General features: G+C 51.3%; 7 protein-coding genes across 7 annotated transcripts; 5 read left to right on the top strand and 2 right to left on the bottom strand.

Moving 5' to 3' along the window:
- Nucleotides 1-730: 730 nt before the first annotated feature.
- N7515_006604 (uncharacterized protein) lies at nucleotides 731-1,048 on the top strand (the record flags this gene model as incomplete). Its single annotated transcript, XM_056667348.1, has 1 exon — nucleotides 731-1,048. The coding sequence occupies one exon, from the start codon at nucleotides 731-733 to the stop codon at nucleotides 1,046-1,048; it is 318 nt and encodes a 105-aa protein (XP_056520944.1).
- A 943-nt stretch (nucleotides 1,049-1,991) lies between these two features.
- N7515_006603 (leucine-rich repeat domain-containing protein) lies at nucleotides 1,992-3,642 on the top strand (the record flags this gene model as incomplete). Its single annotated transcript, XM_056667347.1, has 2 exons — nucleotides 1,992-2,575; nucleotides 2,640-3,642. The coding sequence occupies 2 exons, from the start codon at nucleotides 1,992-1,994 to the stop codon at nucleotides 3,640-3,642; spliced, it is 1,587 nt and encodes a 528-aa protein (XP_056520943.1).
- Nucleotides 3,643-4,169: 527 nt separating this feature from the next.
- On the bottom strand, nucleotides 4,170-6,771 carry N7515_006602 (PA and RING finger domain protein; the record flags this gene model as incomplete). The annotated part of the gene is made up of 2 exons (XM_056667346.1): nucleotides 4,170-4,515; nucleotides 4,568-6,771. Coding segments are annotated over 2 exons (2,550 nt in total), but the record flags the coding sequence as incomplete, so codon positions are not given.
- Nucleotides 6,772-8,630: 1,859 nt separating this feature from the next.
- N7515_006601 (uncharacterized protein) lies at nucleotides 8,631-10,514 on the top strand (the record flags this gene model as incomplete). The annotated part of the gene is made up of 3 exons (XM_056667345.1): nucleotides 8,631-8,709; nucleotides 8,768-9,172; nucleotides 9,232-10,514. 3 exons carry the CDS (start codon nucleotides 8,631-8,633, stop codon nucleotides 10,512-10,514), a joined length of 1,767 nt encoding a protein of 588 aa, XP_056520941.1.
- A 392-nt stretch (nucleotides 10,515-10,906) lies between these two features.
- Nucleotides 10,907-11,613, top strand: N7515_006600 (uncharacterized protein; the record flags this gene model as incomplete). The annotated part of the gene is made up of 2 exons (XM_056667344.1): nucleotides 10,907-11,474; nucleotides 11,528-11,613. 2 exons carry the CDS (start codon nucleotides 10,907-10,909, stop codon nucleotides 11,611-11,613), a joined length of 654 nt encoding a protein of 217 aa, XP_056520940.1.
- A 524-nt stretch (nucleotides 11,614-12,137) lies between these two features.
- N7515_006599 (uncharacterized protein) lies at nucleotides 12,138-13,857 on the top strand (the record flags this gene model as incomplete). Its single annotated transcript, XM_056667343.1, has 4 exons — nucleotides 12,138-12,214; nucleotides 12,288-12,380; nucleotides 12,494-13,314; nucleotides 13,406-13,857. 4 exons carry the CDS (start codon nucleotides 12,138-12,140, stop codon nucleotides 13,855-13,857), a joined length of 1,443 nt encoding a protein of 480 aa, XP_056520939.1.
- A 508-nt stretch (nucleotides 13,858-14,365) lies between these two features.
- Nucleotides 14,366-18,924, bottom strand: N7515_006598 (ubiquitin-binding TORC1 subunit KOG1; the record flags this gene model as incomplete). The annotated part of the gene is made up of 6 exons (XM_056667342.1): nucleotides 14,366-14,555; nucleotides 14,609-14,946; nucleotides 15,006-15,339; nucleotides 15,396-15,646; nucleotides 15,710-18,409; nucleotides 18,472-18,924. The coding sequence occupies 6 exons, from the start codon at nucleotides 18,922-18,924 to the stop codon at nucleotides 14,366-14,368; spliced, it is 4,266 nt and encodes a 1,421-aa protein (XP_056520938.1).
- Nucleotides 18,925-20,216: the final 1,292 nt, after the last annotated feature.

The following is a 20,216-nucleotide window of genomic DNA, read 5'->3' as shown; positions in this document are numbered from 1 at the left end:
ACGAGTTCATTTAGACCTGTTTAATCTACAATCGATGTGTCTAGACATCGAGTCCCTGTCGATCAAATGTAGTGTATGATCATCTCTAGTCACGAGACTACATGTTATTGTTGGGATCACAACAAATGAACAGACTAACTAGTACAACGAATACCTAACTAATTAGTAACACAGTAGTGATATAGTTAACTACAGATGTAGATTGTAATCGCCATTGCCATAGTAATAAGACAATTGAAGTCCCCCTAGCGTCAGAGAAGACCCTGAGGGTTTAGAAGCCCAATCTTGAATAGTTCCAGGGCCTAGTGTGATATTTGGACCAATCAGAGGACTGAATTAGGGAGTAAAAATCAATAAAAAAAGGAAAAGTAATTAAACCAAAAAATGAAAAATAAAAAAAAATAAAGAAATAACCAGTCACGACAGTTCCCCGTTTCCCCAGGCTTCGTCTTATTTACCGGCCATGGCGCCAATTTTTCCTCTTTTTCTCTTTCTTTTTTTCCCTTTCTTACAGGCACTTTAGAGATTCTTTCTCGTATCCATTCGTTATACCTGCAGTCATTCATTTAGTCTGAGCAGCGCTCCTCCCCACGATCGTTACCATATCCAACTTCTCGCCTTGCCTCAACTACAATCTTATACTCGAAGTATACATTATATCGCATTGGAACTACAGCCAAATCACCTCGCTCCCTCTATTCGTCCCTGATCTTCACCAATCAACTCCAAAATGAAGTTCACTGCCATCATTGCATCCCTCTGCCTGGTCGCGGCACCCTTCGCCGTCGCAGAGGAAACCACCACCTCAACCGCAACCACGACCATCACCAAGACCCTGGTCCGTGTCAACTCCGCAACCCCAACTCCCAGCATGTCTAGCATGACCACCATGACTGCGACGACATCGACTCCTCTGTCGCGCGCGGACTCTACTTCCTCCGCTCCAGCCACAACTTCGTCCGGCGCCGCAGCCCACATTGGTGCTGGCATGCCAGCTGCCTTGGCTGCCGCTGGCTATATCGTGGTGATGGTGGGCCAGGCCCTATGATCACCGCCGAGTTGCCACTCAAAACTCATTGAGAGAGTAATTCATGCCGACATTGACCATGTATTGGGGTGTTGATATCCATCCACCCCATACCTGCCTGACTGCCGCCTTGTCGATTACCGTTCGTCTTCAGCAGAGCGGGGATCTTTCTTCATTATACTTCATTATACCTTTTTGGAACCTTCTTATACCCTTCAATTTCTATTCCTCTCGGTTTGCTGAAGAGCCCATCTTTGGAGAGGAAACGGTTTAACGCCTGTTCAAATACCCCCTTTTTTGATTCTTTATACTTTACGACTTTGTGGACCGACATGAGCTTATGCTTCTATTCTTCTCTTCTTCAACACCTGTTTCATTCAATTCGTCTGTCCATATTTGCTTGCGTGAATGACTTGGCCGTCGTCGGACTGGTCTGGCTGATATCTGCTATGCTTATGTGTCGGCTAGTCATTCACAGAATATAGGCACCATTTTATTTTCCCCCATCTGATACCAATTCCAACAATATACTGTGTACAATAATAGACTTGTAGATCGATGTGTAGTGTGAAGAATGTAGAGAAGATCATGTCGATCCACCACCTGGGCGACATTCCCGAGGAGCGGGAAGTCAGTCCCGGGGTTGATGCCCGTGCACCCACGCGTGTTTGATCTGATCTTATCTATGCTCTGATCTTGCTTTTCCATTTCTTTCTTTTGAGACATCCATTCTCGACAAAATCTTGGAAGGACTTCTCAATTAAGTCCAACCGAGTACATCGGCAGCTGTTTCCGACTTCCAATCGCGCCATTAGCGCGTTTGTTGACGCTCCGCCATCGCGGGTTCTCCATAACGCGTCACGCGCGCCCACCCCATCCCCTCCCGTTCCCAATTGGAACTCCAATGGTCTGAAGACTGAGAATCCTGTCGCGACTCATCAAGTCAAATCAATCATCTCCGAAAATGGACAACGAGATTCCCCTTCCCCCGCCACGGCGAATCCGACACCGCTCGCCCGCAAAATCCACCAACCCAAGCACAGCTGTCTCCTCATTCTACCGCGCGGGACGACTCTCCCGCTTCGATGATCGCTCCAGCCAGCCATCCAGTGACCCAGCGCTCTTCTCCAGCGACGACATCCCAGCATCCGGCCTGGAGAACTACCATGCGACGGTGTCGGGCGCGGGGCGCAAACGACGGTATCGCGGGACCTGGTGGGGGGAGCAGGTGGCTGATCCGAAGCGCAAACGGGCGGAGTTTAGAGAGAAGAGAAACTTTGATAGTGGAGTGTGGATGGGGAGTGATGAGCCTGGTTCTGAGTCGCTCTTGACGTCGGAAGATGGATCCAATTGGGGGGAGGACCTGCGCAAGACGGTACTTGATCCTCGGCCGACTGGACTGGCGGCGCCTCCTTCTATGGACAGTGGCTCTGTGCTGCTGAATCCCGCTGCTGCGTTTCAGCGTACGGAGGAGTCGGAGGCGCAGCGATTTGCGCGTGTGGTTGTTGGGCAGTGTCTTGAGAAGGGACAGGAGCATATTGATCTCGGGTATGCAATGATGGGACTGATTCGTCTTATGTCTTTTATGCCCCTCTGCTAATTATACACACAGTGGATTCCAATTGGGATCTCTACCACCGGGTCTGCTGCAGCCTTTGAAACATCTTACAAAGCTTCCATCTTTTACGGAGCCGCCGGCCACGGAGAATGCTTTCACGTCTCTACAGCCATTCCTCCGCATCTACCTTCCCAACAACTCCCTATCAGCGCTGCCCAATGATGTCTTCGAGCTCAACAATCTCAGAGTCCTCAGTCTGCGGAGCAACAAATTCACCGAAATCCCACCCGCAATCGGCAGACTAACAGACCTGGAAGTCCTCAACCTCTCCGTCAACCGTCTCACCTACCTCCCCTGGGAACTCCTCAAACTGATCCAACAAGGCAAACTGAACCACGTAATCTCACGCCCAAACCCATTCCACCCAATCGAAGAAGCGCAGATCGAAACCTGGCACTGCAAGCCAGAACCAGACAGCGAACCCGAAGAAGAACCAGAACCAGAACCACAACCAACCACCAACTCCACTCTTCCCAAAATGCAACTGCCACTCCGAATCCACCTGCAACTGACACCACCACCGTCATTGCAACTCGGTCCAGACACCGAACCCAACCCAGTCTGGGCCCCTATCCTCGTGGCCACAGGTCCAACCAACACCATGGACATGGATGGCAAGCCCGTACAACCCACCCCTTACAACCGACCATCCGAAACAACATCAAAGATCAGCAACGCCCCTTCCTTGCGCGAACTCGCTCTCCGCGCTGTGTCCAAACTCCCCTACTTAGATCAAACCACCGATCAAGAGCTAGCGGACTTTCCTCCCCTGATTGTCCCCCTGCTTCAGCGTGCACGCGAAGTACGTCTCGCTGGCGGACAGACCTGTTCTGTGTGCGGAAGGGAGTATGTGCTTCCGCGCACTGAGTGGATGGAGTGGTGGGATATCAGCCCGCATGAAAGTGGTGTACAGTTGCGGAGGTGTAATGGGATGTTGTTAAGGCCTTTGCCGTTCCGACGGTTTGGGTGTAGTTTATCTTGTGTGCCGTCGGTTTGAGGATGGTTTGGTTCTGGTATTGGGCTTTGAGATTTCATGTTCGGGTTGTATCTATTGTTTTGATTGCATGTTGATAGGATTGTGATTGTATACATAGTTTGTGGCCTTTATTATTGGTCGTTGTAGACATTATGAAGGCCCTTTTTCCTGAATTTGACTCACTTGTTCGCATCTACTGTCCCACGTAGGGTAAATGTACATTTGCACAGCGTGAATTTTAGGTAGTGGTATGATAATGTAAGAATGTTGGTGGCATAGCAATACTTAATGGTAGCCAACTGTTAATCGACTTGAAAGTATCCATCAATATCCATCACGCCAAAAGAACCATCTCTGAGCGATTGACCCGTAGATAATTTGTAGTCACTTGCAACCGCCCACGCCAAGGTGCTCTCACCCAACGCCGAGCAGATTCAAGTCGAAAAAGAATCAAAATCGCTAAACAGCATGCGTCAATACAAGGAGAGCAAATCTCAGAGTGAGATATGATTGAGAAAATAAACAAAAGAGCGGTCGAAGTATAAGGATCAGCGATTGCGATCAGCACGCGCCTGGTGCCATATGGTATCACCGCTCAAAGCAGAAAAACTAAGAGTAGCCAAATTTCTCCAGCTTGACTGTGGGGCCGAACTGGCATGGTCACCAAGTAGGCTTGCGGTTTCTTCCGCATCTAAAGCATCATTGGTGACACCTTCGATAAACACCGGAGCGGAAGATGCGCTGTCTCGGGAGAGTGGTTGAGAAGAATGAGCATCGTCATCGGACTGCCCCCGACGAACTCGTGAGTCACCGGACTGACAGTGAGCCATAGAACGAACGACATCGCCTTTGCAGATCGGGCAGGTTCGCCGACGGGTAGTTAACCAGGGGGTGCTAAGAAGGTGAGTTAAAAACCAGCAGGAGGAAATCATTTTGGTTCACTTACATGCATTCCACATGGAATTCATGGCCACATGGCAAGCTCATGACACGGCTCTGTCCGTCGATATATTCCTCAAGACATACGACACACTCTACTTGCCTTCCTGTATATTTGCGTCGCCACAAAGTAGATCCGCCCTGCAAGTTACACTTCTCCTTGGGTAGGGAAGATGGGTCTAGCATAGTACCCGGAACTGTCTCTGAGCGGGGTCTGTTTGGTCGTGATGCGCTTGGTCTGCTTCCGTTGCCAAGAAGCGGAGACGTCGGGGAGATAATACCAGGGCTAGGTGGTCGTGTTGAGTTGGAAGATGAAGAGGATGAAGTGGTAGTGATTGTGTGGTATGTCCGGACAGGGAGCCGCTCGATAACCGACTTAGGTGCACGCCAGCGGCGACGGCGAATTCGTGACCGCAGCAGCAAAAGCGCGTACACGACTGTCAGCGTGAGCAGTGGACTGACGACAAGTACTAAAAGAGTATCGAAGAAGGGGCTGGTGGACATGCTCGTAGGTGTCATGGTGACCCAAAGTCCTTCATGCTCAGGAGACTGCGCACTGAGAAGGTCGGATGCATGAGCGCTATTTTGCGTTTTCTGGGTTGCTTCAGAGCTTCCCTGCACCGAGGGCGACAAGGAAGGCTGGGGCCCTTTCTGAGGGCCCCCTCCCCAGCTAAAGTGACTCGAAAACCACCCCTTGGCAGTATCCCCAGTCTTTCCATGAGCCGCAGTAGATTCTTTCTCAGACCCTTTGAGGCGCGCGCCATGAGAACTAGCACTGGACTTGTCAATGCTTTGGTATTCTCCACTCCCCGGTGTGATGCTACCACCCTGGAGACCATTAGAAGAAGCTGCAGGATCCTTATTTGCACTGGTAGTCTTGGCATCATTTCCGGTTGAAGCTGTGCTGATCTTGGGAGGCATCAGATCCGGATCTCTCCAGTCCTGAACCCCAATTACGAAGTCGTCATCGTCAAAACTTTCAGGGAACATGTCGGCCTTGCGGCTGTCAAGCGTAGAGTCCACCTTGGGCTTACTGCGATGGTTGAGACCCGTCGATCTTTTCCACGCGCTGGACAATCCCTCTTTCTCATCCCATGAACCGAGGTCGATCCAATCGATATTCCCGCTGCTCGGCGGACGTCTGCTGTCTTCCAAATGCCGTGGGCCCCTGTTCGTATCGCAGAGACCCAAAAATGACCCAATGGAACGTAAAAATCCGCCTGCGGAATGAGACGTGCGCGCAGGTCCCTCCTTAGCCGGAGAATGGCTGCTCACTGTTGGACTCGGAGTAGCCAAAGTGGTCGTGGTAGTTGCGACACGTTCTTTGCTACCGTCAGCCTGGTCAGCCTGCTTCGCTTGAGAGGATTTGAGCACATTCCCCAAGCTAGCCGTCCCCCCTGAGTGTCCAGGCATCAACGATGATAGAAGATGGGCGGTAGTATGCGATGTGAACAAGGCTGGAATGGTAACGTTCGATGTATCGCCTCGTGCATACATAGTGACTAAATTGCCACCTCGAGTATCGTCACCGACAATCAAAGCAATCCCTCCTCGCCGTTGCGCCCATTTGACCTTCTCTAAGAATCCACAGCCACCTCGACTCAACAGCACTACCTTCCCCTGTATTTCGGCGGTTTCCTGTAGCGATTGAATATCGGCATGCGCAGGTGGCTTATTTGGGACATAATCCTCATGCTTCTGACTCATTCCCAGATTAGAAGCACCGGTCTCAAGCAGCGGATGGTGCAGGTGATCGTCAGTGCCATCGTCCGCCAGCAGCGGAGTGGCTGTATCATCTCGATCATTTTGTGCGGTGGTATCGGCCTGCGACACTGACCGCGGATGGTTTGGTGATTGATCCTTCACTGTACTACCTCCGGAGATGCCGGAACTCTGCTCCGTACTCCTGAAGACCTTGTCTTGTTTTTTATGATTGGTGCCCTCGCCCCAGCCTGGGATATCGGAGCACCCAAGTTCCCCTTCAACGCCACCAGCTAATCCCCCCTCACTAAACCCACTTCCTACCCATAGCTGACCGCTGAGGCCTTTGGTCGGTAGAAGCGGACCAAATGCCGCTGGTCGAGCGAGAAAGAAGGTCGAGTTATCATCAGTCAGACTTATGATAGCCGACGGGGGAAAAGGGAGGATGGTATATTGAAGGAGAAGAAAGCGCGCAACCCAGTTGTCCGACCAGCGAGCGAATGTGGCGTTGCTACCTCAGGCGATGTAAGCGCGGAAAAGATAGTGAGGAGGATCGGAAAGAAGATTAGGCAGAAGAGAACAATGAGCAAGCGTGGCGGTCGCATATCTGTGGCAGATGGGGTAAACCACTTTAATTTGCAGACTGGCTGGGTCGAAGATATCTAACGTCGAGTAAAGACGAGGTGGATCGAGTGACTGATTGACGATGGCAACGGCTCCGCTGTACCACAGCCCGCGGGTACTTTGGGTGGACTCTCTGACCAATCCAACGGTTGGCGGCAGGCGAGCAGGCGGCCACTCATCGAGTACTGAGCAGCACTACGGCTGATGGAAACAAAAGCGCACGGATGCCGGTCAACGCAACAGCAGAATCAACCTGAAGAAAAAGGACAAGATTTGGGGATACGTGGGGGTCAAGTCGGGTGGAGAAGGGGAAGTGAACTCATGATGTGGATTGACTAAACCCCGGGTCAGTGCAGGTGCCCAGGTGACGGCATGGCCGCGGTGTCATGTGTTTATTGCCTGAGGCATAATTTCGGCCTTGATGCCTGAATCACATGACCACTACGCACAAACATACTGGACTTTGGGTGGGGTATTTATCAGACAAATGGCAGTGACATGACATTTTGATACAGTTTTGTGATTTGTCCAGCTATGTGAGGTTTCTCTCCCAATATAATAAAAGGAAGATTTTGACAGACAGTAAGACTCACTAAGGCATGCCGCATGCCAGTGGTGATTGAGAATTGATTGAGAACCACCTTAGCTACCTCTGCCGAGGCCTTTACTTCTCAGCATAGGTACTGCCGCCCGGCGCTTGCGTACATGTAGCAATATGCATCAGAATCATGGTACGTATGTTTTTTGCTTCGTACCTAGTACTTGCTGAAGAGCTGCCACTGCCAACTATGTCATCGCTGCTAGGATCCCATCTCTAAGGTCTTTCCTGGTCCGCACTGTACCTGGTAGAAGGTTCCAACGGTACAACATTGGGAATTGTGTCATTCAATGCAGATATCAAGTTGGATCAACATGGGATATTTTTGGACTTGACGATCGATAGGACGATCGATAGGGCTTACCAAATAAGGCTTAGCGCTGTAAACATATCTTACCCCACATGACGTACTCCGTCCATCGCCTACTAAGCCCGAGAGGGTTTAGCGCAGGATTATTCTAGAATCTCTTTGTCTATTACTTTCGTGGTTATTGTCCTGCCGAAGAGCCTTTTATAAGGAATACAATGATTATATCATGAAGCATCACACTATAACTAGTTACGAAGCTGAAAGGGATTGAGGAGCTTTCCCCATGTGGTTGTGCAAAACCTGTATAATTGGCGCCATGTATGTGGAAGCCCACTTGAACCACTTAAGATGAAACCGTGGACATCCACCCAGCGCTGGCCAGGCTCATACAACTGTGGCTGGCCGTGGAGACTAATCCCTGATTGATCTAGCTTAGTGGCGTATTTGGTCTTTGCCCAGAAAATGACGACAGATGACAGGGTAGCTCTTTTCATTTACACCCAAGCTCGTTTTTGATATGCACGAGGTCAATTGGAACGTCATGACAGCGGTAAAGTGGACATTGAAAAGTCTTTGATTCATGTTTCATAGGTTATCCTCGTATGCCACCCCGCGTTATGGCGTCACTGGGCCTCTTAGTGGGTAGAGCGATCTATCGTGATCGGATCAGGGACAAGCTTCAACAGAAACACATATAAAGCAGCTGCTAGAACCCTTCCTTCTCTTCTCTCCATAATATCAAAACCAAACCAAACAACCTTTCCACGCAAATATCAACACAACTTCTTTAAAAAAACACTTCTCTATCTTCATCTTCCTAACATACCATCACCCATCATGTCAAACATTATCCACAAAGTCAAGGATGCCGTGACCGGCCACCACCATGACAACGATGACTCCAGAGCTTCTAATGGTTCGTTATACTTGCTGAGCAGACATTGTATCGTGACACTAACTTCTACCAATGTTAGACTCCTCAAATACCTACGGATCCTCAAACACCACCACAGATAACAGCTCCAACCAATACACTTCCACCGGTGCAGGCTCCAACACTCATGGCTCTTCCACAGGAGCTGGTGGCTACGGTACCGGCAGCAGTACAGGTACCCGCCATGGCTCTGTCGCCACTGGATCTGGAGCCTTTGGTACCGGCGCTGACACCCATCGCCATGTTGGCGAAAGCGGTGAAATTGTCCATGATGCCAAGAAGGGTCCCATGGATGTGAGCGAAGCAAAGGCCTTGGACAGCCGCAGTGGATCGAACGCTGCTAGTGGATATGGCTCATCTAACACCGGCTCGAACACTGTCAATGCCGGCCCTCACAACTCTAAGCTCGCCAACAAGCTTGACCCCCGTGTCGATAGTGACCTTGGTAAGCATATGACTTTGGAAAAGTTCCAGCAGAATTATTGAACTAACATTCTTTGGCAGATAACCGATCCAAGCACACCAGTACCACCGGTCACTCCACTGGACAATCTGCAGTCGGCTCTAGCAACCCCTTGTCCGGCAGTGACAACTATGGCAGCACCACTGGTCACTCCGCTGGCCAATCTGGCTATGCCTCTGGCAACCCCCTCTCCAGCAACACCACTGGCCAGACCGGCTACGGCTCCAGCAACCCTGTCACGGGCGGCAGCACCATCGGCCACTCTGGCCATGGCTCTAGCAACCCGCTGTCCGGCAGTGATAACCTCGCCACCGGCCACTCCACCGGCCAATCTGGCTACGGCTCCAGCAACCCTGTCTCGGGCAGCGGCGCCCTTGGCGGTAGCACCCTAGGCGGCACCACCACGGGCCACTCTGGTCACGGTTCCAGCAACCCGCTGTCCGGAAGCGACAACTACGGTAGCTCTGGATACTCTACCGGCCAGTCCACCGGTCTCTCTGGCCATGGCGCCAGCAACCCTCTCTCAGGCGGTAGCGCTCTCGGCGGCAGCACCACCGGCCACTCTGGCCATGGCTCCAGCAACCCGCTGTCCGGTAGTGACAACTTCGGCAGCACTACTGGTCACTCCACCGGCCACTCCACCGGCCACTCCGGCTATGGATCCAACAACCCCGTCACTGGTGGTAGCGCCCTAGGCGGCAACACCACCGGTCTCTCTGGCCATGGCGCCAGCAACCCTCTCTCAGGCGGTAGCGCTCTCGGCGGCAGCACCACCGGCCACTCTGGCCATGGCTCCAGCAACCCGCTGTCCGGTAGTGACAACTTCGGCAGCACTACTGGTCACTCCACCGGCCACTCCACCGGCCACTCCACCGGCCACTCCGGCTATGGATCCAACAACCCCGTCACTGGTGGTAGCGCCCTAGGCGGCAACACCACCGGCCACTCTGGCCATGGCTCCAGCAACCCGCTGTCCGGCAGTGACAACTTCGGCAGCACTACTGGTCACTCCACCGGCCAATCCGGCTATGGATCCGGCAACCCTGTCTCGAGCGGCGCCCTTGGCGGTAGCAACCTCGGTGGCACCACCGGCCACTCTGGCCACGGATCCAGCAACCCTCTGTCTGGCAGTGACAACTACGGTAGCTCTACCGGACATTCTGCCGGCCAGCCTGGCTTCGGCTCCAGCAACACTACCAGCACCTACGATGAACAAACTTCCAAGACTGGAAAGACAGCTGGTCCCCACGGTTCTGACCTTTTGAACAAGCTTGACCCCCGGGTTGACCAGAATGAGCCTTCTGGTTATCAGCGCCAGTACTAGGCGATTTAATGAGTGATGTGATGATGAAATCTCTCCAATTTGTGTTTCTAGCTAGTTATTGAGATCGTCTTATGAGAATGAATTAAGTTTCAACTATATCAATGCTCTTTTATGTTAAACACGGGCACTTGCTACCTAGTTCCAGATGAAGACCTCACGCCGAGCTTGGGCGTCATGGCGAGAAATCGTTCTGATCGGCATCGGGAGTAGCCTCAAATAGCCCTGCATTTCCCCTCCTATACAGGTCGTGCCATCTCCTGTATCGTCTTTTTTCTCCTATCCTGGCAGAGGGTGAAGTGACACAGTGACACTTCGACCCCACCGGTATAACTACTTCATACACATTAGTAAACCCTTTCACATATATCCCTTCAGAAGGAGTCTTGCTTATAATGGCCGACCTCAAAGACGTGGAGGCGCCGCAAAACCTTCACAATGAAGAGAAGGACGCCGTGGCCTTCGAGATGGACGATGTGGCAGACCAAAAGCTACAGAACGAGCGCGAAGCTGCCATGGACTTCGAACTGCAGCAGCTCGAAGAGCAGGTGCATGTTCTCCGCAAGTCCCGCTTCGAGATGACCTTGACCGACCCGGCGAAATTCACCTGGATCCTCGTTGCTTTTGCTTCCATGGGTGGTATGCTGTCTGGACTTGACCAGTCGCTCATCAGTGGTGCAAATTTATACCTACTTGTCGATCTGCACTTGACCTCAGCGAACAACAGTCTAGTCAACGCCGGCATGCCGCTCGGTGCCGTTGCCGGTGCTCTTCTCCTTTCTCCGGCGAATGAGTATCTCGGTCGTCGTATGGCGATCATTGTCTCTTGCATTTTGTACACTATTGGTGCCGCCCTGGAGGCAGGCGCCATCAACTTTGGAATGATCTTCACTGGTCGATTCATTCTCGGCGCCGGTGTCGGTTTGGAGGGTGGTACCGTTCCTGTCTATGTCGCGGAGTGTGGTACGTACCCAAGCACTCCTTTCCCTGTATTCACTAACCTTAACATCTCATAGTCCCCCGCAAGATCCGTGACTTGTTGCATTTCCGCCTGGCAAAGGTGTTTTCTCCTGAGCCGTATGAGGAAGTTGATTCAAATTGACGAGAGCATACTAGACAGCCTTTGTGTATGATATCATGTGATTATGAGTCTTTGATGCAGATGTCATAGGACTGCGTAAGATGTCAAACCCGAACTCCACATCCCTCTTGCAACCCAGCTGGTATCATGTGGCCTTTCCTATAAGTATTGACTCTTCTCCTCTTTCCTTGATCTGTTTCTCTCTTCTTCATATATTTATATTTTCCTTTCGGTTATCCATCGTTCGCCTGTATAACCTCTATACGAATCATCAACAACAACAAAGCAGTTCAGCGTCAGAACGGTGCATGTGTTCGTCCTGGGAGCTGATGAGCATCCACGCGAATCGTCGCCGATTACCTCGATAAACCACTTGTTCCGGGATACCATTAGACATGCGCTGCAGGTACATCTCGGATCCTTGGCGAACATCGCCGAAACAGCCATGTCATATCCTTCGTCCCCCTCACAGTGGGGATTAAATTATCCCGCCGATGTGAGGCTGTAATCGACCACGACCGTCCGAAAGCGCAAGAAGCAATAACATGCGCTGGAACAACCTGAAGACTCGTCAGGACCGTGCTCTGACTGACCGCTCACGCTTCGAGGAATCGAGGAAGTAGTACGTCCGCATGTCTCTATTCATTTTGCATCTCTCTTTGCTTTAAACATTCGACTAATTCGCCTTACTATAGTCACAGCCAGATCGCCTACCATAGCCGACTTGAGCATAAGGGAGTCCATATGATCGGTTGTCCAACTTCCGTCGTTGGGGAGCTCAAGGTACCGTGGGTTGACGATCACATCCTGGAGGGTCAGGTTGAGCACGAGCTAAGAGAAAAATACTCGCCCAGCCAATTGAGTACATGCAAAAGCTAGGCTGTGTGTATGGATTTATCAGCAACTACAACGAGATGATCTTCCTGAGCCAGCTCGTCGATAACAAAGGCATATGGAGGGTCGAATATTCTCCCGTGGTCCAATCTACCACATACGCCAGGCACGCGACAAATCCCCCCGTTGTCTCCATCAAGTCAATATCCGTACGCATCTCACGCACTTCTGAACCAAAGGTCTCTCCCGAATACCATGAGACACAGAGGTACCTGATGGCTCCAAGCAGAGAGTATAGCCGTCAAGAAGGCGCGGCAGGCGGCTTTGGCTCTCTTTCATATCGTCATACGGTCATCATGGTCGAACGTACCTTCATGATGGGGCCCCCCGACCGTCCTCGTCTCCCGGAAGTGAGAGCCGCCCTGGAGACCGCTGTGAATGCTCGTGGTGCTGCGTACCACAGCAAGGCTGCCGTCTTCTTCTACTTCGAAATTGACGACACCGGGGCGAAGGATGATGTGGTAACTCTGTCGAATTGCTTTAAGGATGTCTTTGCAATGCAGCCAACTGTTATGGAACTCGCGGCATCCGACAGAATGCCCGGGTTGAGTCTCATGAGGACCATTCATTCCACTATAGAAAATATGGAGCCCCACGGGAAAGCGCTACCGTGCCTGCTGGTGCTCGCATACGTCGGGCATGGCACGATTGACGCCACTACCGGCAAACTAAAGCTGGTTGCTGGCGCAACCAGACAGAACATCCAGTGGCCCCTGATCCACAATTCCTTCTTCGCCCCCACTTACGCCACCACAAATGTCGATACCCTCGGCATCTTAGATTGTTGCTACTACTCTGGGGCCACCCGCGAGAGGTCCGAAAGGGCCTGTCAGGTTCTTTTCTGCATGCGGGGCAGAGGAGACTACTCGTGCGCGATCTGGCGGCGTCGCTTCGTTTTCACGGCGTTTCCACCGTGCAGCCCGGAATCTGAAGGCGAACGGGGGACCATTTGCTACCGTTGAAGACCTCGTCGTGGAGATAAATCGGGAGAAAACCAGCGGCAGGCCGGATGCCGTGCTCACCTACGATGGAGGAACCCGCCCCATTGCAATCCCGTTCAAGGGAACTTCCTCTGCGTCTGTGCAGCGAGCACTACGGAATCTGAGCCTGCTGAGCCCGGAAACCACCACACAAAGTATTCTGGTGGAACTCTCGATCGCTGGGACTCCCGCGCAGATCCTGGAGGAGTTCAAAGATGTGATCGCGTCTTTGCCTGGGCAGTTCCGCGTTGGGATCGTGGACGTCTATCAATCGACGTCTGTGCTTTTCCTCCTGCGCATGTCCCAACTGGCACATTTACGGTTGTCATCAACGCTTGACTTTCGCATTATTGGAAAAATTTATGGTCAATCTTTGATGAGGCCAGATTAGGCAGGAACGCTCGATATAATGTTCCAAAAATATGTACCATGCGACGGAAGGTGCCGATGAATACTTCGCAGATGAAAATTCGGAAATTATAGCACGAAAAGGAAACGCCGGGACCAGTGCAGACTTACAATTAGGTTACACTCGTCTATCCGACAACCCAGACTGGCGCTACTCTACCACAGAAAGTGGAGCTTAGAATAGATAGAATGGAAATAAAAGAACAGCGGAGAAGGGTTCATTAGGCCCGAAAACGGGTGCACTATCTCACGTAAAAAGCAAAATGGTTCACAAGGAATATCAAGGGCCTAGGGCCTAGGGCCAATGGATGATTTCGCAAGCCAGGCAAAACAGAGTCATGATTCCATGTATGGTTAATTGAGTTAAGCGCCAAGACACCATGTGATATTGCTTGGGTATGCGTATGCATATTACAGGAAAGGGTAATATTGGGACAGAGAAGAGAAGACCTTGAAAACCACTGAGAATAATGGGTTCCGAAGTTGGAGTATTAGCAGGATACGAGGTTCACATGATGGTCGTTGAGGGCGGCACAAGCAAGCACGGTCCGATGAGGATGGAAGGCAGTGGTGGCAATGGGTGAGGATCGGTTGTGGTGAAGGAAGCTCGAGTAGGGCTCGAAGGTAGAAAGATAGGTGCCATCGACGTTGAAAGTCTTGACTTCGTGGCGGTTTGTACCCCTGTGTCATGTTAGCTTTGGACAAAACTACTAACTTGTGGCGGTTAAACTTACACGCTGAACACTGGAGCGTGCTCATGAACACTCAAGGTTCGCAGGGTGTCTTTGGTGGCATAGATGGTGGAAACTGGGTTATCCATGCGAAGATCCCAGAGTCGGACCTCGCCGTTACGGCCACCCGATATCAGTTCTCGTAAACCACCTCGTTGCATATGGACATTCGTAATCCATTGCTTATGCTCGCGCCAGACTTTGACCATGGATGTGGTTGGCTTCAAGCGTTGGTCGAAGACTCGGACCGCTCCGTCACCGAAACCGGCGACGAAGATATTGCCCGCTACTTGGTCCGATGTCAGGGATGTGATGCAAGAGCCAGATCGTGCTGGGATATCCTGTCATTTGATACCGGTCAGTCACGAGTATGAATATAGACCGGGTGTTGGAAACTTACGTTCGTGCACACTTCAGTGGCGGCATTCCAGACACGAATTACCTTCACATCGCCTGCAACCAGAGCTTTGCCCTGGCCTTGCTGCCAATCAAGCACAAGCCCTGCATTCCGGTTGCTTGGAATCAGCTCCGGAAGAGCTCTGAAAGCTGTGACAATTTCGATGCTCTTGTTGGTCTCATAGTGGCGGAAAAGTTTTATCACACCATCAGAAGACCCAGTCATGAGGAGTGCCTGGTCATCCTCGTTGATATACCGGACTTCATTGATCTTTGACCCAGCCGGGTTGCCATTTGAGAACTGATTTAGGCGTTTGTGACTTTGCCAGTCCCAAATACTATAGAAAGCCGAGAGTCAGATAGATTCGAGCTCCAAAGATTTGTTCCTACTCACGAAATTGTATCACGGTCATCAGCGACGGCAATGTGGTCCTCGAATTGGTGGAAGCACATCTTGTGGGGCTGGCTACCATTCGATAACAAGGCCACAGAATTATCCCACCGGCTCGCTCCAGCCTTCCCTTTGAGAGGTTGGGTTTCCGCGATGATCTTCTCATTCCGTCCGCGCCTCCATAAGCGCTGGTTATAGTCTGAGCTACCGGGCTCATCTGGCTCGTTGGGTTTCATCTGAGGCTCCCGGAAATACTTGAGAAAGGTGAGCAAAGGTAAACCTCACAGGTGTGGGATGCATTGAGAAGTCGAACTTACCTCAGTAGACCAGTCTAGGAACCTGCTCTTCAAGGGAATGGTTGGCGCGACATTCAGGGCTTTGGGCTCAAAACCCCGTGACATGGGAATAGGAGCCTGGTGGTACGCCGTGGCGGGAACAACATGATCATTTACTTCCGGAGGTCGGGTCCATTCAGCAGGGGCCCGGCCGCGTGGGGTGATTGGCATACGACCGACTGAAAGTGCGCTGCCATTCGGGTTGCCAGAGGAAGCGTCTGTTGCTGAACCGCCAAAGGCAAGATTCTTGAGGGAAGCAGCGACGCTGGCAGTCCGCCTGAAACCCAATGAAAGATAGCCTTCTTGCTTCGCGGCTGCGGTTCCAGCCACGGGGGGTGTTGTCGGAGGCGCAGTCTTCTTTGTTTCAGCTCGCTCGCGGGGTTGAGATTTCCACAAGCCTGTGGTTTCCAGAACCTCGTTCTGAATCTGGTTGGTGAGTGCTGCCATTGGAGACTCCAGCAGGGCTAGGTGGATGTAATCAACGATAACCTCTGCATCCTGGGCAATATCAGGATGAGGATCAACCGACATAGCCAACAGCTGCTTCCAGATAGCCCCGAAAGTGGTGTTGCGAGATAGCTGGGGCGGCTTCGGAGAGGGTTGTGCCCCATATCGAGTGGTTGAGGTTTCACTCTCTAAACGGTGACGGATCGACTGGTTTTCTTCCTGTAGTTCCTCGAATGCTGCAACCAAAAATTTGTTTTGGTGGCGTTTGACAAATGTTGAGAAGAATACCAGCAGCTCCTTCCTCACAATCACACTACCATCGGCAGACATGGGCAAGACTGCCAAGGCTAGAGTCTCCTCTATTTGTGCCACCTGGTCTGTCAGGTCCGGAATACCCAAGAAGGTAGTCACAGCGTGCAACATGGCTGCACGAACTTCGGGCACTGGATCGAAGTTCAATTCGCAGAGTCTGGCGGGGGCTGCACACCGAATTCCCATCCATTTCGCTTCAGGGAAATCGCACCAGAGCATACTAAGGCACAGACAGGACCACTGCCGCAGCAATGGATTTTCCACATCATTAAGATGTCTGAGACATGAGTCGAACAATTCGCCAGAGAGGCAGACATTCTGGCCCTGAGGGTAGTTCTTGCAGAATATCGAGACTATGAAGGCACACATAGCACGGTGTTCGCTGGCATTTCCCACAGGTATGGGCGATGAGGGATTCAGAATTGAGATGAAGTAATGAATACCATTGTCTTTGAGCAGATCGTTCTGTACAGTGTGATCAACTGCCATGATCCTTGCCCAGATGAAGACCATCACGGGTTTCAATTCCTGAGCTGCTGATTGCAGCAGCTTGACGACATAGGGAAAGATGCCAATGCTTAGTGCAAGGTGCACAGCCCACGGCCCGAGATCCAAGAATTTGCTCAAGAGGATTAAGGCCCGCAAACGGTGTGCTTGACTCAGAAGGACTTGCAGAACAATAGGAAGCTGGTCCGGCGGGTTCTTCTCCGTAGGACCGGATGAGAGATAGACCTCAAAAGCTGTGAGTTGCTCGGCAAAGAATGTTGAGTGCTGGTACTCGTACTGCCGACGCCCTTCTTCCTGGTCAATGAGCGCAGGTAGTTGAGATAACACCATCTCAACTGCAAGATCCCAACTCTTCCATAGAGGGTGATGATGCGTGTCCGGTAATTCCGGCGAAGAGATGGGATGGCATTTGTATGTGCGCATGATGCGTTCGCTGAGCAAGAAGTTGCGGAATAGAGCAGCGACCATCAAATCTTGCCGGAAGAGCTTCTTGAACAAAGACCGAGGCAAGGTGTTCCACGCAATTGTATCGGTGATGGCGGTGAAGATCCAATTCAGTTCTCCAAGAGGGCTTCGACGATCTTGAAGTCGACCCGGGACTCGGAAGTCGTCAATAGAGATGTTTGTGCGTAGTGGATTCTGCAAGATAAAAAATCGTAGTGCGATTTCAATCGGTGTTGTCAAGCAGCAGCTGAATAAGTCTGCAGGCAAATCGGGATTAGTGGGTAGGGACTCCGTCTTCTGGCATGCGGCGAGCAAGATGCAGTCACCGTAGTTTTGGACGACGGCATTTGGGTCTCGTTTCTTAGCTTCGATATTTTCTTTCTCATGCTTCTCCACAAACGTGTGAAAATTCTGGACAATATTGCCTGCATGTGAGACATCAAAGACGAAAAGACTAGGCCCGGCTAACCAAGACTGCAAGTCATAGAGTGGGACAGGGATATACTGGGTGTAATTCTTGTTGAAGACCCAAATCTCACCCGATTGAGTTGGCAACGGAACTCCATGTCCATTGTAATGCAGAAGTACTCGCTCGTCCTTGGCGTTTCGACGAAGTGAGATGCAGAACTTCTTGGTCTCGTCAACGGATGGATCCAGATATTGTTTGTACCTTGTCCGTAAACTCAGGGTTTCATATTGCTCCTGGAGCTTTTTGCCGATCTGCTCCATTATTTTGTTTTGACCACCACCAGTGGTTGAAGTAGGGTCGACCCAGCACTCTAGCTTCGATGTTGGGTTCGTCTTGACAACGTCGGGAGGATCGACTCCGATGTTCAGACAGATAGCTAAAGCCGCAGACACAGTTTTCAGGCGATCTTTCATGCGCCAGTCCTGACTAGGCCAACTTCCGACTGGATCCCTCGGAATGCCGTTACTTTCATGACGTTTTTCGGTGAAATACATATAGAAGTTCTATATGGAGCGAGTACACAGGTTAGCTTCTGGAACTTCAGGAACACGGTAGTTGTACTCACGGAATGTAAGATCTTGAGATATTCGCTGGAAGTATATTCCTCTTGCCATCCATGTCGCATAGCGAAATCTTCGTCATCGTCACCCGCCACTTTATCAAATGTTATCCGACTCGGTCCATAGTCACTCTTGGCTCTCTTCAGCGTAGCCGGTCGGCTACTCTCCGATCTCCGAAGCGATGGACGGCCAGATGGGAGCTCCCCGATGACAGCTGTGTCGCCCGACGAGCTAGTTGGGCGACCGGGTGGTGCTAAATTGGGCTTCTGGTCAACGGTTGTGAGTGAACGCTGGTGGCCACTTATCGGGGCTGGAGATATTTCGCGGGTGGGAATAGTAGTCTCTAGGTCAGGACCAAACGCGACGCGTGCCGATTTGTGCGGGTTGCGACGCGAGGCAGTTGGCCCATTGCTAGTTTGTTGCGAGTTTTGTTCCATATCGGTAGTGGGATCCCTCATGTTGTATGATCGTTCATTGTGTTACGCGAGTATGAGGGATGAAAGAAGCGTTGGAACGAGTGGCGAGGCAAGCTGCAATTCCCGGCGAGTCACCGGTCACAATGAGTGATTTTCCTCCGTCTGTTCGCTCGCAGGTATCTGGATGTTGTCGAGCTGGAGGAGGAGCCAGATGATGAGATAGTCTGGCAGAGCTTGGATCGGATCTGGTGTGAACGGGCTGGTGCCGATTTGCGACTGTCCTGGAGATATCCCAGGAGCGCAGAGAGAGCTCAGCGCACAGCCTGTTCGATGCTTGTCCAAAGAGCTCAGTCTTCTGAGTCTAGAGCGAATGTGGTTCGGCAAGGCGAGGGTTGCTATCCGGAAAGAGAGATAATCCGCCGATTACTCAGGATGAGGTCTTGGCGTCTGAGGAGTAACTACTGCATACAGTGGCTGGATAAGTTCGAATACCCTCGTCTGTTTCACCGCCTTTTATACACCGCCTACCCATAAGGGTAATGGGAGACCACGCTAAAGAAAGATGCAGCAGAATGCTACATGCAAGGCGGTGTGGGGTCAAGGGTGACGGGTGTCAAACCTATGCCACTGACTGTTAGGTACAGAACTGCGTTGCCCAGCCATGTGCATACGCTGCAGGTGCATACGATTGGAAGTAGGCAATTATTACTTCAGTCGACAGTCATATAGCAGATGTATTATCGCTCACTTCTTTTGGATATAAAACCGAGATATTGTGTCTGCCTAGGTGAGCCCGGGCACCGGCATTGGTTACAGCCTACAGGGCCTACACAGTAGTTCACCTTCTCCATAGGTACAGCCGGCTGAACCTCACAAATATGTACAATATTTCTGAGCTTCTGTCTTAAAACATTGGAAGAAGTCGACATACTGCATGGGATATCATATATGATATCACTACCTAAGACAGCAATCTCAGGCCAAGAATAGCAACAAGGGACTGGAGAAGTCTCACTGGAAGAAGGTCAAAGCAAACGAACAACGCAACGTAGTGGTTATCTACAATCTATCTAGCATTCAATCCCTCAGGCAGTCAAAGATATGTTGAAATCTATAATCATCACCAATGGCTACCTATATATACAGGCAAAAGTACCTCGATCGAGGGTGGGTGCCGTTAGCAAGTTGGGGTGTCCTTAGCAATTCCCGGTGTCAAATCCATCCCTACATAAGCTACAGCATAGACGATAACCGACAATCGGCACATGAGAGAGATCTGCCAAATTCTTCTGGAAGGCAGAAAAATGAACTCCAACCCCCCTTCCTCAGAATAT

This window comes from Penicillium bovifimosum (assembly GCF_028826915.1).
Source record: "Penicillium bovifimosum strain IBT 22155 chromosome Unknown utg000005l_segment0_segment0, whole genome shotgun sequence".
Lineage (NCBI taxonomy): Eukaryota > Fungi > Ascomycota > Eurotiomycetes > Eurotiales > Aspergillaceae > Penicillium > Penicillium bovifimosum.
The sequence above is the reverse complement of the archived record's forward strand: the minus strand, read 5'-3'. Positions and strand labels throughout refer to the sequence as shown.